This window comes from Entelurus aequoreus, linkage group LG26 (genome assembly GCF_033978785.1).
Source record: "Entelurus aequoreus isolate RoL-2023_Sb linkage group LG26, RoL_Eaeq_v1.1, whole genome shotgun sequence".
NCBI classification, from domain to species: Eukaryota; Metazoa; Chordata; class Actinopteri; order Syngnathiformes; family Syngnathidae; genus Entelurus; species Entelurus aequoreus.
In genome coordinates this window covers 22,201,732-22,218,766 of record NC_084756.1, presented here as the reverse complement: position 1 = coordinate 22,218,766, position 17,035 = coordinate 22,201,732, and the positions used below count along the sequence as shown (strand labels likewise).

The 17,035-nt window shown below is 40.2% G+C and overlaps 1 protein-coding gene across 8 annotated transcripts in view; it reads right to left on the bottom strand.

Moving 5' to 3' along the window:
• The window catches only part of kaznb (kazrin, periplakin interacting protein b), a 327,532-nt gene that overhangs the window by 186,363 nt on the left and 124,134 nt on the right, over nt 1-17,035 (bottom strand). For 4 of the 8 annotated variants that reach the window (XR_009824672.1, XM_062037863.1, XM_062037862.1 and 1 more), the window contains one exon: nt 12,995-13,226. The exons of the other annotated variants lie outside the window; for them this stretch is intronic. Coding sequence is in view for 3 of the 4 variants with exons in the window: in XM_062037863.1 (XP_061893847.1) it covers nt 12,995-13,226 (232 nt within the window). In the remaining variant the exon portion in view is untranslated. The remainder of the gene's footprint in view (nt 1-12,994; nt 13,227-17,035) is intronic. 8 annotated transcript variants of the gene reach the window in all.

The following is a 17,035-nucleotide window of genomic DNA, read 5'->3' as shown; positions in this document are numbered from 1 at the left end:
ATGTACTTCGGTATCAGGGAGGTGTAGCGGATTTTATAGACTAGGCTCAGTGCAAGTTGTTTAACTCTGTCCTCCACCTTGAGCCAGCCCACTTTAGAGAAGTGGGTAGGAGTGAGGTGGGATCTGGGGTGGAGGTCTAGCAATAACCTGACTAGCTTGTTCTGAGATGTTTGGAGTTTAGATTTGAGGGTTTTGGAGGTGCTAGGGTACCAGGAGGTGCATGCGTAATGCGGAGCTGAAGGAATCTACCAATCACGGTGTGGTATATGGCTCGCGACAATATTGAGGGCGTGCCGTGATGGCACTGCCTTTAGCGTCCTCTACAACCTGTCGTCGCGCCGTCTTTTTCTCAATCGTTTTTCATTGCGGAAATAACATTATTCTCCGTGCGTCGGCTAAATACAAATATATTCCACAACCCCAAACATGTCTTTTTCAAAGCCTGCAGTGAAGAGAAAGGTTAGTGATGAGCAAAGACAATTCCAGGAAAAGTGGGAGATGCAATGTTCCTTTGTTGAGCACAGGGGCACCCCGACGTGTCTTATTTGCTCAGAGAAAGTTGCGGTGCACAAGGAATACAATTTGAAACGTCATTATACAACTAGACATGCTGAGGAGTATGCAAAATACCAGGGAGATGAGAGAGTGAACCGGGTTGCACATTTTAAAACCAGTCTACTGAGGCAACAAGATTTCGTCAAGAAAGCAACCGAAAAGAGCGATGCAGCAGTCAAAGCTAGCTACATGGTGAGTGAGATGGTTGCTAGGGCGGGAAAGCCATTCAAAGAAGGTGAATTCATTAAAAAGTGCATGTTAGATTTTTTTAAAGAAATATTTTCTTGCGGCCCAGCCTCACCCAGTTTCTGCATCCAGTGGCCCCCAGGTAAATTGAGATTGAGACCCCTGCTCTATTCTCTACTGCTTGCTAGTGTTACCATATCAGAGTTATTGTGCAGAAATATGGGGAAATAACTACAAATGTACACTTCATTCATTAACGGTGTTACAAAAAAGATCAGTTAGAATAATACATGATGTTGGATATAGAGAACATACAAACCCCTTATTTATTGAATCAAAAATACTATAATTACACGACATAGTAAATTTGCAAATAGCTAAAATTATACACAAAGCTAACTATAATCTGCTACCCAACAATATACAACAATTCTTCTCAACAAAAAAGGAGAACTATAATCTTAGAAATTTTTTTTAATTTAAAACATTTGTACGCACGTACAACACTTAAAACCTTCAGTATATCAGTATGTGGAATTAAATTATGGAATGGATTAAGCAAAGAAATCAAACAATGTACTAATATGATCCACTTCAAGAAACTCTTCAAACTTAAAGTGTTTACAAAGGACAAAGAAGAAGAACCATGATAAACATTCTGAATTGATCTCATCCATCCATTCATTTTCTAGATAAACTTACTCATCTCACCATATGAAATATAACTTACTTCACCAAGTATTATTTATTTATTTGTATCATTATTACGTATGGAGTATATTGTGAATAAATTGAGAACAGGAAGTGAACAAAAATTTTAGCAACTGCTATGTAAAGGGAAAGGGGTAGGACTAAATAAGCTCTGCTTCTTCCCACTCCTTTTCGAACATGTTGAATAGAGGAACTGGAAATTGTGATGTATCGTGTTGTATGCATGCATGTTCCAAATAAACACAAACTCAACTCAACATTGTTTTCTGCATGGAAAACAATAAATAATGTTTAAAAAAAGCTGGTAGGTGGACAGACATTTTGGGGGCTCAAGCCAGAAAAAATGGCAACCATCGTAAAATTATACGGTACAAAATACAAACTCAAATGATCAAATTGAAGAAAAAAATAAAAGTGTATAGTGCACAGTGCACACATGTATTTGTTTTCACCGAGTTGTTTTCAGTATCTTACAAATGCACCTGAAACTAATACCACAATAAGTAAATACATATATACATATACAAATAACTCACTTTTCTTGTGCCCATAAAACATGCAGGCCGATGTTGAAGCCATTTTCTTCTATTTGATGGGACCAGCCCCATCCAACACAAATCACTGAAAGCCCAGGATGTCCTCTAAACCAGGGGACCCCAACCTCCGGGCCGTAGCCCCCGATTGGTACCGGGCCGCGCAAGAACTAAAAATAAATAAAACGTTTTTTTTTTTTTTTTTTTAATTAAATCAACATAAAAAACACAATATATACATTATATATCAATATAGATCAATACAGTCTGCAGGGATACAGTCCGTAAGCACACATGAAAAAAAAAAATTTCCACCCCCCAGTCCGTGGGACAAATTTTCAAGCGTTGACCGGTCCCCAGCTACAAAAAGGTTGGGGACCACTGCTCTAAACCAGTGTTTTTCAACCACTGTGCCGCGGCACACTAATTGGGTTAAAAATATTTTTTGCACACAAGTAATTATAATCCGTAAATAATGTGGCAGAGTAACCATGTTATACTCGTCCATATCAGTAGGTGGCAGCAAGTAGCTAATTGCTTTGTAGATGTCGGGAACACGTCGTGTCATGATCACAACATGCAGACGACAGCGGGAGGCAGAGCGCAGGTAAAAAGGTATCTTATGCTTAAACCAAAAATGAACAAAAGGCGAGTGCCGCTATGAAAAGGCATTGAAGCTTAGGCATGGCTATGCAAAACAAAACTAAAATTGAACTGGCTGCAAAGTAAACAAAACACAAAATGCTGGACGACAGCAAAGACTTACAGCGTGTGGAGCGGAGAAGGAGTCCACAAAGTACATACGTACATGACATGACAATCGACAATGTCCCCACAAAGAAGGAAAGCGTCCGCACAACTTAAATAGTCTGGATTGTGAAAACAAAGCAGGTGTGGAGAATAGCGCTCAAGGAAGACATGAAACTGCAACAGGAAAATACCAACAAAACAGGAAAAACACACCAAAATAGGAGCGCAAGACAAGGACTAAAACACTACACACAGGAAAACACCTCAAAATAAGTCATGGTGTGATGTGACAGGTCGTGACAGTACACCTACTTTGAGACAAGAGCTATATTGATGCATGCTTGGTTATGGTTTAAAGCAGGGGTGTCCAAACTTTTTCCAGCAAGGGCCGCATACAGAAAAATTGAAGGCTCTAGGGGCCACTTTGTACTCTTTTGTACATTCAAGACCCGAAAACCTCCTACATGCCAGTTATTATGACTTTTTCTATTTTGTATGATTTCCTGTGCGGCGCTCTTATTTTTTGTTCCACGTCCTTTTTTTCCTCCATTTGCCAGCTGAGCGCAGGCGCCGTCACCTGTCCCTGGTTGCCAATCAGGATGCTTTTTCGGGACTGGATTATTTGTGCTTTTTTACCTCAACTTTGCGCTTCACACGTCTGTTTTCCATTTGTGCACCTGCCTTTCCCTGGTAAAGAAGACTTATGTTCTGCACTTGCCTGCCATCTCTGCATCCCGGAGTGCGTAACGTAACAAAAAACTGTAGTTGAATCAATTATTCTTATTACTATTCTTTATCAATGTTAAGGCTTACTTAGCACACTCAAAACCATTCTTTTCTGCACTTGCCTGCCATCTCTGCATCCCGGAGTGCATATATAAAACTAGTACAATGTAGTTCAATCAATTATTCATCTTATAATTAGTCTTTATCAATACTTATTATTAATATTTAGCTTTAGCAAACTCAAAATCTTACCCTATCTTGCAAGAAATGTGTACATATGTTCATCAAACACCATGTAAAAGAAGCACAGGTCAACAGCAATTTTGGTTTTCAGGTCCCATTTTGGGGGGAAATTGGGCTGGTTCCGTTTTTCCTAAGCAGAAATTGTATTTTGTCGGTGTCGCGGGGCAATTAAAAACGAGCTGCGGGCCGCAAATGGCCCCCTGTGCCACACTTTGGACACCCCTGGTTTAAAGTCATATCCAACAATTGCGAGAACGACTTTATATTGTCAATATCAGCTACTGAGTTTCGTTTTTTTTAATGATTTCTGCTTTTGGTGTGCCTCAGGATTTTTTTCAATGAAAAAAATGTGCCTTGGCTCCAAAAAAGGTTGAAAAACACTGCTCTAAACAGCACAGCGGGTTTTCTTTTTGCAGTGTTATGCATTTTAAAATAAGGCCGGGCCCCTTACGGCGGGCCGCAGGAGGTAAACAGAAATGTCTCCTGCCGCCGTGTTCCTGTGATCACTTCAAAAAACCGGGAGGAGAACTTTTTATTCGGCTCCTTCGGTCACCTGACCGCTGGCCCCGGCGTCTGGGAACAGGAAGTATGACATCACTGCCCTGACATTCAGGAATGTGGGAATGTCAAGCTCTCACTTAGCACGGCTGCAACAAGACGAGAGGAGCGCCAGCTGCACACACTCAAACAGAGATTCCCATTCCACCGCTAATAAACAAAGGACTTACGAGCCTTGTGATTGCTTACATAAAAACGCACAACTTGTGTGTGCGTGGAGCAAACGTACTCATCAAGATGAGTCCGCATCGGCAAACCATGACAAGGCACCTTTTTTCAATCACTTCATCACACTCGCAAAAACCTCAATGGGAGATTCCAACAGGAGCAACAGCAAGAACTCGTCAACATCCTGTAGTACTGCGCTCGACATAGTACTCTACTCAATACAGTACTCTACTTAAGATAGTACAAGTCGCGATCAATGCTTTTCCATTACCAAACCCTAGCTATTATCTGTCGAGTACCGTCTTTTCCGGACTATACGGCAGATTTAAAATCATTTTTTCCCCTCAAAACTCGACAGTGCGCCTTATAACCCGGTGCGCCTAATGTAAGGAATAAGTTTGGTATAGCTTACTCACCTTGAAGCTATTTTATTTGGTGCATGGTGTAATGATAAGTGTGACCAGCAGATGGCAGTCAAACATAAGAGATAAGTGTAGACAGCACTATGATTGCAATATGACTCAAGTAAACACCAACACAAGGCGCTCAAAAATCTATCTAAATATTTTAGTACGACTTTGGTAAGCTATGAAGCAGCAACGCTTGAATAATTGTATAAAAGTATTATTATGGTGTGTGTATAAGGCAGGGGTCGGCAACCCGCGGCTCCGGAGCCGCATGCGGCTCTTTGACCACTCTGATGCGGCTCAGCTGAATACTTGCCGACCCTCCCGGTTTTCCCAGTATACTTAACGACCCCCCCGATTTTCCCAGGAGACTGCCTCTCCTAGAAATCTCCCAGGGCAAATATTATCCTATTTTCACTCTAATGACTTAATCAAGGGCGTGCCCTAATGGCACTGCATTAATTGTCCTCTATAGCATTTACAAACAGCGTGCCAGCCCGGCCACATGTTATATGTTGCTTTTACTTGCACACGTAGGAGACAGAAAAGCATACTTGCTCAACAGCCACACAGCTTACACTGACGGTAGTCATACAAAAACAACTTTAACACTGTTACGTTACAAATATGCGCCACACTGTGAACCCACACCAAAAAAGAATGACAAAAACATTTCTGGAGAACATCTGCACCGTAACACAACACAACAAATACCCAGAATCCCATGCAGCCCTAACTCTTCCGGTCTACATTATACACCCCCGCTACCACCAAACCCCCCCACACATCAACTACCCCCCCCCCCCCCCCCCTCTCTGTGCGTCGGTTGAGCGGAAGAGTTAGGGCTGCATGGGATTCTGGGTATTTGTTGTGTTGTGTTTATGTTGTGTTACAGTGCAGATGTTCTCCAGAAATGTGTTTGTCATTCTTTTTTGGTGTGGGTTCAAAGTGTGGCGCATATTTGTAACGTAACAGTGTTAAAGTTAAGTTAAAGTTAAAGTTAAAGTACCAATGATTGTCACACACACACTAGGTGTGGTGAAATTTGTCCTCTGCATTTGACCCATCCCCTTGGGGAGCAGTGGGCAGCAGCGGCGCCGCGCCCGGGAATCATTTTGGTGATTTAACCCCCAATTCCAACCCTTGATGCTGAGTGCCAAGCAGGGAGGTAATGGGTCCCATTTTTTCTAGTCTTTGGTATGACTCGGCTGGGATTTGTTTTTGTACGAATACCGTCAGTGTAAGCTGTGTGGCTGTTGAACAAGTATGCCTTGCTGGCACTTACGTGTGCAAGCAAAAGCTGCATTCATCATGTGGCCAAGCAGGTACGCTGTTTGGGCAGGCTGTAGAGGGCGCTAAAAGCAGTGCCAGCACGTCCTGAAATTTGGGAGTCTCCCGGAAAATTGAGAGGGTTGGCAAGAAAGACGCTATCAAGCGCCGTTCAAGTAAAAGTCGCGGGCTGCACTAACATTAAATTTCCACATAGAGATGCGTGCCGGTGCGTGTGTCAGAGACCCCTGGTTAACAGCGCAAAGTCGACAGGCTTTTCTTGTGCTCTATTTTCTTGTTATGGGACATTCATCCTCCACTGTTGCCATTTCTAATATAAAGTAGTGTAAAGTTCTTACTAAAGATAAATGCTTTAAAATGTAATATCGGAAATTATCGGTATCGTTTTTTTTATTATCAGTATCGTTTTTTTTTTTTATTTTATTAAATCAACATAAAAAACACAAGATACACTTACAATTAGTGCACCAACCCAAAAGAACTCTCTCCCCCATTTACCCTCATTCACACAAAAGGGTTGTTTCTTTCTGTTATTAATATTCTGGTTCCTACATTATATATCAATATATATCAATACAGTCTGCAAGGGATACAGTCCGTAAGCACACATGATTGTGTGTGCTGCTGGTCCACTAATAGTACTAACCTTTAACAGTTAATTTTACTCATTTTCATTAATTACTAGTTTCTATGCAACTGTTTTTATATTGTTTTACTTTCTTTTTTATTCAAGAAAATGTTTTTAATGTATTTATCTTATTTTATTATTTTTTTTTTCATAAAGAAATACAATCATGTGTGCTTACGGACTGTATCCCTGCAGACTGTATTGATCTATATTGATATATATAATGTAGATATTGTGTTTTTTATGTTGATTTGATAAATAAATAATTTTATTTTTTTTTGTATTTTTATTTTATCTATTTATTTTATTCTACCGGTCCGCGGCCCGGTGGTTGGGGACCACTGATGTAGACCACAAGGAAATGTTTTCAATTTAGAAAAAAATTATTATAATAATATGACTCCTTTAATGCGCCCTATAATACGCCTTAAATATGAAAAAAAGATCAACAATAGACCATTCATCGGCAGTGCGCCTTATAATCCGGTGCGCCCTATGGTCCGGAAAATACGGTACTTGGTTCCAAGAGGTCCGATATATAATATTGCAGATGTAAGGGAAAGTTACGAAAATAAGCACACATGCTAACCTTAGTTCACCTTGTGTCCGACAAGGTGCTGGAATATGTCCCCACTACGTTTTTTTACTGCCCTCTTGTCTCCTCTTGAATAAAAATGGTCTCTACAAAGGTATCACTGACATCATGAATTCCCATGTCAAGATACACCTCTTAAAGTCACACTTTTTCTGCAGGCGAGCTACTTTTCAATTGACCAAGTGGAGGGGATCTACCTCATTCATATATATCATTTATATTTATTTATTTATGAAAGAGATGTTTTTGATAACAAGTTAAAGGTGTTTAAAGATAATACAAGCATGTTTAACACATGTAGATTCCTTTCTTTCATGAAGACAAGAATATAAGTTGGTGTATTACCTGATTCTGATGACTTGCATTGATAGGAATCAGACAGTAGTGCTGATAACGTCCGCATTTTTTAATGGAGGAGAAAAAAAGTCCTCCTTTCTGTCTAATACCACATGAAAGTGGTTGGTTTTTGGCATCTTATTTGTCCAGCTTCCATACTCCTTTTTATACACTTTACAATAAATACTAGAGATGTCCGATAATGGCTTTTTTGCTGATATCCGATATTCTGATATTGTCCAACTCTTAATTACCGATACCGATATTAACCGATACCGATATATACAGTCGTGGAATTAACACATTATTATGCCTAATTTGGACAATCAGGTATGGTGAAGATAAGGTCCTTTTTTTTCCCTTCAAATTAATTAAATAAAATAAGATAAATAAATAAATAAAAATTCTTGAATAAAAAATAAAGTAAAACAATATAAAAACAGTTACATAGAAACTATTAATAATGAAAATGAGTCAAATTAACTGTTAAAGGTTAGTACTATTAGTGGACCAGCAGCACGCACAATCATGTGTGCTTACGGACTGTATCCCTTGCAGACTGTATTGATATATATTGATATATAATGTAGGAACCAGAATATTAATAACAGAAAGAAACAACCCTTTTGTGTGAATGAGTGTGAATGGGGGAGGGAGGTTTTTGGGTTGGTGCACTAATTGTAAGTGTATCTTGTGTTTTTTATGTTGATTTAATTTAAAAAAACAAAAACAAAAAACCCGATACCGATAATAAAAAAAAAACGATACCGATAATTTCCAGTATTACATTTTAAAGCATTTATCGGCCGATAATATCGGCTGATATTATCGGACATCTCTAATAAATACATTGGCGGCAAACTCCGTAGCTTGCTAGCTTGTGCACGCCAGCTTTCGGAGACTCTTGTTTTGTTAGCGCAGGCAGGATGAAGCAGCGCTTTTATTGTGAAAACAGGAACTGTGCAGTCGGTCTTTAGAGTTTTGACGGCAGGTGCTCCAACATGCACATGCATCCTCCGCTGTTGGCATTTCTAATACGAATGAGCACATAGTTCGAACTTACATCTGTCAGTAGACTCCATATAAAAGTGCTGAAAACTACAAAATAGCTGACGGGGAGAAGATGCAGTCAAAGTGGAGGCACGTAAATAAGACCGCCCACAAAACCATCATGAAGAGACGGTCGGAAAACAGCTTGAAGATGGTCTGTAAAGCATAATCCATGCAAACTTTTGAACAAAGAACCACCATTACATGCGATGTAGTGTTTTAAATGTAGAAAATAAATCATATTATGACCCCTTTAAGCTGTCTTTAAGCTGACGTGGAGTGGTAATGGTATTTTGGCGACAACTAGTGGCCACAACAATACATTACATTTAGTTTATGACGATATACAGTAAGTTGAATGATGAGAACTGTTACTGCTTAGTTTCCAAAACGCTGCTGATATGTATAAGTAATATGCAAATATAATTATTTTAAATGTAGCTGTTGTTTAGCTCCGAGTAGCCTGTAGCCTACCATGTTTACCTTTTGTGAATGACTTCACTAAATACAGGAAAATACCAACTTTGTGTGCTTATTGGAAAACATTTAGATGTCCAGCTTTGCACAGGTAAACGTGTTACAGGACTGCTTGTAATATCAATTAATACCGGATCAGGACACTTTGACTAATGTCAAACTCATTTTAGATTGGGGGCCACATGGAGAAAAATCTACTCCCAAGTGGGCCGCACTGGTAAAATCACGGCGCGATAACGTAAAAATAAAGACAACTTCAGATTGTTTTCTTTGTTCAAAAATAGAACAAGCACATTCTTAAATTGTACAAATCATAATGTTTGTTAAAAGTATTCTATCTTTATTTGTCGTTATTTATATTTCCTGAATAAATTATGTAATAATGTTCATCAGTCAACTCATTGGTGTTAATTTTCAATCTATCAAGATAAAAAAATTATATTAAAATCAAATTACAGTATGTTATTCATGTAGTTTGATCATTTTCCTCGTCTGATGTACTAACATCATGTGGTTTATTTTGTACATATGTAGCATCATCTACAAAGATACAAAGAATTGCTATTGCGACATCTAGTGGACACATTTAGAACAGTAGTTTCTTTCATTCAAAAATTTCAGGTTAATTTTTATACTTAAACTCAAACCTGCTCGCGGGCCTGTTTCAGCCTTCGGGCCGTACGTTTGGCACCCCTGCTTTAGATTTTTTTGTATCCCTAAAAATGATTATCGGGATCAACAGACTTCTAGGCAAAACTACAAAATCATTCGAGGATTGTGAAAAATGTCAAGTAAAAAGTACCGATATCGGTATTGGCAATGCTGCCGATATATTTACTTGGTAGTGGATCGATACTAAAACGTGCAGTCTGGTTTTTACAGTTACTTGCAGAATGTGTATGGCTAATTAGCGAGGAATACACAATATGCAACTTTACAGAGAAGTAGGGTTGTACGGTAAACCGGTATTAGCATAGTACCGCAATACTAATGAATCATATTCGGTCATATACCGCCTCTGAAAAGTACCGTCGTCGTCACGTCGTGTCATTGTTGGTTTTACGAGCAGAGGAGCATGTTCGGCAGCGCACAATCACAGAGTACTTACAAGCAGACACAGTGTGTAGACAGAAAAGGGAGAACGGACGTATTTTGGCTTAAAAACTAACGATTAAGGTGAAGTTATAACACTGAAACGCCCTCAGGAAGAGGTGCTTTAAGACATGGCTAGCTAACTAGTGGCTAAAGTCCAGCCGCAGTCGGCAGTGTTTTAGCTACTTCTACATCACTAATCCTCGTCTCCATAGCGACAAATAAAGTAAGTTTCTTACAAGTATCATCCCTGCAGGACGAGGAATAGCTAAACATGCTTCACTACACACCGTAGCTCACCGGCGTCACAATGTAAACAAACGCCATTGGTGGATCTACACCTGACATCCACTGTAATGATGTCAGGTAGTACTATGATTACGTCGATATTTTTTGGCATCACAACATCTTATTTCGTTTTTTTCAATTTATATTATGTTTATAAACTCAGGAAATATGTCCCGGTACACATGAGGACTTTGAATATGACCAATGTATGATACTGTAACTACTTGGTTTCGGTACAGGAGCGATACTACTATGATTACGCCGATATTTTTTGGCATCACAACATCTTCTTTCGGTTTTTTTAAAAATTTATATCATTTTTATAAACTCAGGAAATACGTCCCTGGACACATGAGGACTTTGAATATGACCAATGTATGATACTGTAACTACTTGGTATCGGATTGATACCTAAATTTGTGATATCATCCAAAACTAATGTAAAGTATCCAAACAACAGAAGAATAAATTATTATCACCGTATTGTCCGCACTATAAGGCGCACCGGATTATAAGGCGCACCTTCAATGAATGGCCTATTTTAAAACTGTGTTCATATATAAGGCGCACCGCATTATAAGGCGCATAGAATAGACACTACAGTAGAGGCTGGGGTTACGTTATGCATCCATTAGATGGAGCTGCGCTAAAGGGAATGTCAACAAAACAAATAGTGATTGTACTGACACTTCTACTTGCTGCTCTCTGTTCAACAACCCACTGTTCCAGTTTGTCCTCCAACTGTAGCCAACTCGCTTTGTTCCCTCGGAAACTCTGTTTAGTCTTCTTAACGTGGCGCACCATTGATTCGTTAATGTTAAATTCTCTCGCTGCTGCTCTATTCCCGTGTTCTACCGCGTGACTCATCGCCTTGAGTTTAAACTCTGCGTCGTAAGCGTGTCTCTTAATCGGAGCCATTTTTGGGTCTTTACATAAAGTTTAGGTCTCGCAACTACGGGACTTCATTTTCCCCCGTAGAAGAAGAAGTTCTTCTTCTACGGTAAGCAGCCGCCGACTTCATTTTCACCCCGTAGAAGAAGAAGCGTGAAAATGAAGTCGGCGTAGTCACCGTAGTTGCGAGACCTGTTGTGGCTCAATATTGGTCCATATATAAGGCGCACCGGATTATAAGGCGCACTGTCAGCTTTTGAGGAAATTGGAGGTTTTTAGGTGCGCCATTTTTGGGTCTTTACATAAAGTTTAGGTCTCGCAACTACGGGACTTCATTTTCTCCCGTAGAAGAAGAAGTTCTTCTTCTACGGTAAGCAGCCGCCGACTTCATTTTCACCCGTAGAAGAAGAAGTGCGAAAATGAAGTCGGCAAAGTCACCGTAGTTGCGAGACCTGTTGTGGCTCAATATTGGTCCATATATAAGGCGCACCGGATTATAAGGCGCACTGTCAGCTTTTGAGGAAATTGGAGGTTTTTAAGTGCGCCATTTTTGGGTCTTTACATAAAGTTTAGGTCTCGCAACTACGGGACTTCATTTTCCCCCGTAGAAGAAGAAGTTCTTCTTCTACGGTAAGCAGCCGCCGACTTCATTTTCACCCCGTAGAAGAAGAAGCGCGAAAATGAAGACGGCGTAGTCACCGTAGTTGCGAGACCTGTTGTGGCTCAATATTGGTCCATATATAAGGCGCACCGGATTATAAGGCGCACTGTCAGCTTTTGAGGAAATTGGAGGTTTTTAGGTGCGCCTTATAGTGCGGAAAATACGGTACATTTGAACAGAAGTGTAGATAGAACATGTTGAAAGAGAAAGTAAGCAGATATTAACAGTAAATGAACAAGTAGATTATTAATTAATTTTCTACCACTTGTCCTTAATAATTTTGACAAAACAATAGAATGGAAAATGACACAATATGTTACTGCATATGTCAGCAGCTATATTAGGAGCCTTTGTTTGTTTACTTACTACTAAAAGACAAGTTGTCTTGTATGTTCACTATTTTATTTAAGGACAAACTTGCAATAATAAACATATGTTTAATGTACCCTAAGATTTTTTGTTAAAAGAAAGCCAATAATAAAACAAATTGTGGTCCCCTTTATTTAGAAAAGTACTGAAAAGTATCGAAATAATTTTAGTACCAAAATATTGGTATGGGGACAACACTACTTGGTATTGGATCGATACTAAAACATGCGGTTTGGTTTTTGCAGTTCCTTGTAGAATGTGTATGGCTAATTAGCGAAGAATACACAATACGCAACTTTAAAGAGAAGTTAGCTTCTACTTCTCTGTTTGAGAGATTCCAGAGGGATGCAGCCCCCCCAAAAAAAACACAAAAAGCAGCTCCGGTCCAAGAACAACCTGAATGCCTTCCCGCGCTCTAGAAGGTTCCAAACGGCATTCCCCGCATATCTGCAAAGACGTTCCCACAGAGCTGACACTCACCCCGGTAGCGGAGGCTGTCGGCGTGGTGGTGGTGGTGGTGCAGGAGGTGGTTGCGCTGCCGGTGGTTCTCCAAGGCGGGGGGGCCGCCGGCACCCCCCAGGCCCGCCAGTCTGCAGTTGGTGGCGGTCAGCTCGGAGCGCAGGTTGCTGACTTCCTGGCTGGCCGAGCGGATGGCCCCGTCGATCCTCTGGGCCAGCTGCTTGTTGTCCTCCATCATGTTGAGGATCTTCCCCTGGGGAGCGGGTCCACACAGAGCAGCATGGTGATAAAGTTGCGGAAGACGGCGACACTGCTCCCCTCTCTCTCTCTCTCAGTTCAACTTCGGGCAAAAAAAAGGAGAATCTGCCCGGCGAGGGGTGACGTCGACCTGTTACCGCATCCTTCACATGTGTGCGAGGAAGGAGAAGAAGAAGACGGCGTGGACGCGCTTGCGAGCAGACCGAGCTGACATGCAGCCTTTAAGCGGAGCGTACCATGTGCTGCAGGGCCGGGGGAGCGAGAGAGGGGGACAGGGGGGAGAGGTGGGAAAAGGAGGGGAGGAAAAGCTACGCATCCCACACCCTCGCGGAGTCTGTTACCAGTTAGCAAGTCGTGGAAAAAACAGAAACTGCAAGAAGCCCCCTTTGACAGGCCTCCCCTCCTCACTTGCAACGCCCCGCTGTCCTTTTTGTCTCTCTCCCACGTCCCCGTTCATTCCGTTATATATTCATCTCTTTTGTCCTGGGAGAAAGCTCAGCCCCACATGGGCCGGCGGGAGAGAGGAAAGGGGGACGGGGGACGGGAGGGGGGGGGGGGTTTCGGGGTTGGGGCAGGCTCAAGGCGCCCAAGGGGGAAAAACTTTTCAACTAGTGTAAACTTAGCTGCAGTCCTCAATAGAAGACAGAGAGGCCGGGAGGCCCAAAGACACGCAGTAGAGTACATGGCTGGATTACATTTCTCGCTCACAAAGTAACAGGAAAAAAAAAAAGTCCTGTGTGGCGAACAAAACCGCTCGCAAATGTTAAATGCGCATTTGACACCTCATTTGCAAAGTATGACAACGCCTCCAGTGCCGGTGATGCGTCGCTTTCATTGGTATTCTCGCCATGGCAGCGAGGGACAAACAAGGACGGGGCGGACTTTTGCCTAGTTTGCTCGCATGCACACAAAGCTTTACTGTACACTGCAAAAGGTCAGTGTTCAAAAACAAGAAAAAAATACAAAATACAAAAATTAGGGGTATTTTATTTGAACTAAGCAAAATTATCTGCCAATAGAACAAGAAAATTTGGCTTGTCAAGACTTTCCAAAACAAGTAAAACCAGTCCTGATGTGTGCAAAAAGTTTGGTGAGTTTTGAAGTATTTTAAGGGGGTCAAATTACAGCTCAAAGAGGCAAAAATGGGTGTTTTTATGAAACCTTTGTTTTGAAGGGGTGATTGCCAACTTCCTGTTGATTTTTGCTGAAGGATGTCAAATTATGAAATCTAGCTCCAAGTAAGACCTACATAGAGGTTTTTGTTTCATGTCTCTACGACCTTCCTAGTGGGAGTTAAATGCAGTTTGTTTGTTTTTTTTCCCTAGGGGGCGCTAGAGCGCAATTTAGATTTTTGGGGTTTGGTTTTTTGACTAAAGTGTTGTGTACACGTTTTTTGATGTGTGTGTAAGATTTGGTGAGTTTTGAAGCATGTTAAGGGGGGCAAAGTAGTGCGCAAAGCTGAGGAAGAATAATAATAATAATAATAAAGAATAATAAAACCTTACAAATTCAATAGGTCCTTTCGTCCCATTGCAAAAGGACTCCCTTTGGGATTCCTTTGACAACGGGCCGTGCGGGCCCTAAAAATTAAAGCTGCAAGCAGCGATGGACGGGACCGACTTTGACGGCACATAAAATCCAAACCGGAGCAGTAATTAAAACTCTTTCATCAACTTTTAATCAGAAGGGCTCAATCTCTCTCCTGTGCTAGTTTGAAGCCGACACGACAAACGCGCTCTGAGGAGATAATGTTTGAAAAAAGGTGACCGGTTTTTACAAAACTTTTGTTTTGAAGGGGGAATTGCAAACTTCCTGTTGATTTTTGCTGGGGGTTGTCAGTGAATGAAATATAGGTCTAAGTGAGACCTACATAGAGGTTTTTGTTTCATGTCTCTACTGGAAGTTACAGGCAGTTTTGTCTGTGTTTTCTTCCTAGGAGCAGTTTTGTCTGTGTTTTCTTCCTAGGGGGCACTAGAGCGCAATTTAGAGTTTTGGGGTTGTTGTTTTTTTTATTAGGTCCCAATTTTTGCCAGTCCTGATGTGTGTCCAGTTTGGTGAGTTTTGAAGCATGTTAAGGGGTTCAAATTACAGCTCAAAGAGGCGGCGGTATAATAATAATAAAACCTTACAAATACAATAGGGTCATCTGTCCCAAAGGGACATTTGGTCCCTAATTAGCTAACCTCAATGAACCCAAAACTACCTTAAAATAAGTATATTCTCACTAATAACAAGTGCACTTTTCTTGATAGAAAAAAAAAAAAGACCTTTTTGCTCAATATGTTGAAAAATATTCTTAAATGAAGTAAATGCTAGTGTCATTATCTTGACATAATGGTATGCGCTCGGCATTACATTTCTTGAATCTAGCAAACTTATACTAAAAACTAATTTATTGTTCTTAATAAAAAGGCAACAAGGCAACCGCTTGTTACTCTCGGGGTCTCCTAGCCGCTCAAGCAAATGATATGGTCTAAAAATGCATTTTCCCATCGATAACATGACATCATCGCGCCAAGTGTGTGCTCTTTCAGTCAATTAGTGCGCATACACACAGCCCGGCCCCCGGCCAAAAAATGTTTTATTGTAATTTTGAAGAATTTATCTGAATGTGCATGAACCTTTTCTGTTCACAATTGTTAGAAATGTCACATATTAAATGTTTAAATATTAACTGTCAGTTTACTGTACTGTGCCAACTGTACTACTATAGGAGTATGTATGTTCTATTGTTTCATTCAAAATAAAACAGCAAAGTCCATTTGGCTGTCATCTGTTTTAATTATGAGACACAATTGTGTCAAAGACATGATTTTTGATTTGATTTTCATGCTTGAAATAAGAAATTATTACTTTAAAAGGGTAGTTTTATACTTGTGAGTGTTGATGACACAGCTTTGCAACAGTTTATATTCTAGTTTCAAGCATGTTTTACTCAATATACACTACCGTTCAAAAGTTTGGGGTCACCCAAACAATTTTGTGGAATAGCCTTCATTTCTAAGAACAAGAATAGACTGTCGAGTTTCAGATGAAAGTTCTCTTTTTCTGGCCATTTTCAGTGTTTAATTGACCCCACAAATGTGATGCTCCAGAAACTCAATCTGCTCAAAGGAAGGTCAGTTTTGTAGCTTCTGTAACGAGCTAAACTGTTTTCAGATGTGTAAACATGATTGCACAAGGGTTTTCTAATCATCAATTAGCCTTCTGAGCCAATGAGCAAACACATTGTACCATTAGAACACTGGAGTGATAGTTGCTGGAAATGAACCTCTATACACCTATGTAGATATTGCACCAAAAACCAGACATTTGCAGTTAGAATAGTCATTTACCACATTAGCAATGTATAGAGTGTATTTCTTTAAAGTTAAGACTAGTTTAAAGTTATCTTCATTGAAAAGTACAGTGCTTTTCCTTCAAAAATAAGGACATTTCAATGTGACCCCAAACTTTTGAATGGTAGTGTAGGTCATAAAATCTCAGCAACAAGCTGTAATATCTTACTGAGATCATTTAGGACCAAAACACTTAAAACAAGTAAAACACTAACATAAAATCTGCTTATTGAGAAGAATTATCTTATCAGACAGAAAATAAGCAAATATCAACCCCTTATTTGAGATATTTAATCTTACTTAGATTTCAGCTTTTGCAGTGTGAGACTCTTATTTTGTTAGTGTTAATATCCTTTACTTACTTACTTTACTTTATTTACATGTCTCATGACACATTATCTGTATGTAATATTGGCTGCATTTCAGATAGTTGTTTGTGTGCCATGTTGTTCCAGACCACAGCAAA